Raw genomic sequence first — 1633 nt, forward strand, 5'->3', positions numbered from 1 at the left:
GGGTTGCGATCCGTTGCCGGGCACGAAAAAAGACAAAAAGGAAAAAAAAAAAAAAAAGAAAGAAATTAACTAACTTACTTTTGGATATGGCATGTGTTTTTTCTTTAACAGCAATGAGGTAGCCAACATTCATCAAATGCAATAAATGTTATTCAAAAATGGTTTTCTTTAAATAGTATACTTATCAGCCATACCATCAGAAAATCCATTGTTCACTTCCTGGGGAATTAAAAGTCTTTTAGCTTGGAGAAGTATAATAAAAGTTTGAGACAGAGACAAACTTAATACTTTTCAAAGACTGTGTTTATGTTGTTTACGTAGTTCAGGAGAATTCCTAAGGAATCAAGAATATAATTGCCTAACTTTTTGTTATTGGTTTCCATTTTTTATATCTCAGTTGTCAAATTCAGTCTGTGGTTCATTCCCAGTTCCTCTTTCTCTCCAGGTGAATCACATTGTTTTTGAAAACTATCATCAGTTGTTATGCTTGGAAGGAAACTTTTCGCAGAAGATCTTGAAAGTAGCTGCTTGTGACCCAATAAAGCCATATCAAAAGTGGAAATTTGAAAAATATTATGAAGCTTGAAGAGGAACTGATGTTTTTATTTAGTGAACTCATTAGATACTGTGAAAGTAACTGCAAACTTGGTGACTGTATTTCTCAGTGGTAGTTTAAATTTTCAATTTTAATAGCATTTGAATGGAAGATTTTTTTAAGTCACAATATTTGAAATACCAAAAGATAACTCAGGGAAACAGTCCAACATCAGCCTGGAGTCGTTCTTCGGCATTGGGTGGTCTTTTGATTGCTCGATTCTGTGCTGGAACTCATTTTGCAAGTTTCCCAATCAAGCTAACACCAGAAATGAAGACAGGAGTACTTGGGGAAGCACAATGATACTCCTGATGACTGTGTTTGATAATAATCAGCTCTCTTGACACACAAGTACACATAATCAATCAGAACTTGGTCCTTTGTTTGCTATTTTTTTTTTCAAACAAAAACTGCTTGAGTTCCTATGGCTAGAAGACCTCAGATGCCTGTAGCTATCGCTGTGGTGAAATCCCTCCAGACTACATGCATGTTTACCTAATAGTCTGAAATCATATTAATGACCCTACTTGATGGTACGGTTTTGATCTAGATTATTGCATAATTTTTTATCCCAATCTGAGTCAGTGAAAAAATTTTTAAATGAGGAAGAAGAGTCCTTCGAATGCTTATTTAATTCTAGACATAGACATTGTTCTAGCTCATTTTGTGCTTTTAAAACTGCACTTAAAAATGATTATGCCAATAACTTTCTAGACTTATGTGGATATTAAAACAAAGGCAAAGAAAAAGAGGCATGATACACCATAGGAACCAAAAATGCATTTAATCAGGGCCGGCCCGTGGCTCACCCGGGAGCGTGCGGTGCTGATAACACCAAGGCCACGGGTTCGGATCCCATATAGGGATGGCCGGTTAGCTCACTGGCTGAGCCTGGTGCTGACAACACCAAGTCAAGGGTTAAGATCCCCTTACCGGTCATCTTTAAAAAAAAAACAAAAAAACTGCATTTAATCATTGAACACACTCTAATGCAGAACTAAAAGAGAGGAGTTGAAATGAATAAAGCAGAAACAAAGC

General features: G+C 36.3%; 1 protein-coding gene across 1 annotated transcript in view; it reads left to right on the forward strand.

Annotated features, from left to right (window-relative positions):
* The window catches only part of GALNT5 (polypeptide N-acetylgalactosaminyltransferase 5), a 61260-nt gene extending 60674 nt beyond the window's left edge, over positions 1 to 586 (forward strand). Inside the window, 1 exon segment of the mRNA XM_008578821.1 lies at positions 446 to 586. Coding sequence (XP_008577043.1) covers positions 446 to 586 — 141 coding nt within the window.
* Positions 587 to 1633: the final 1047 nt, after the last annotated feature.

This window comes from Galeopterus variegatus, unplaced genomic scaffold (genome assembly GCF_000696425.1).
Source record: "Galeopterus variegatus unplaced genomic scaffold, G_variegatus-3.0.2 Scaffold1764, whole genome shotgun sequence".
NCBI lineage: Eukaryota > Metazoa > Chordata > Mammalia > Dermoptera > Cynocephalidae > Galeopterus > Galeopterus variegatus.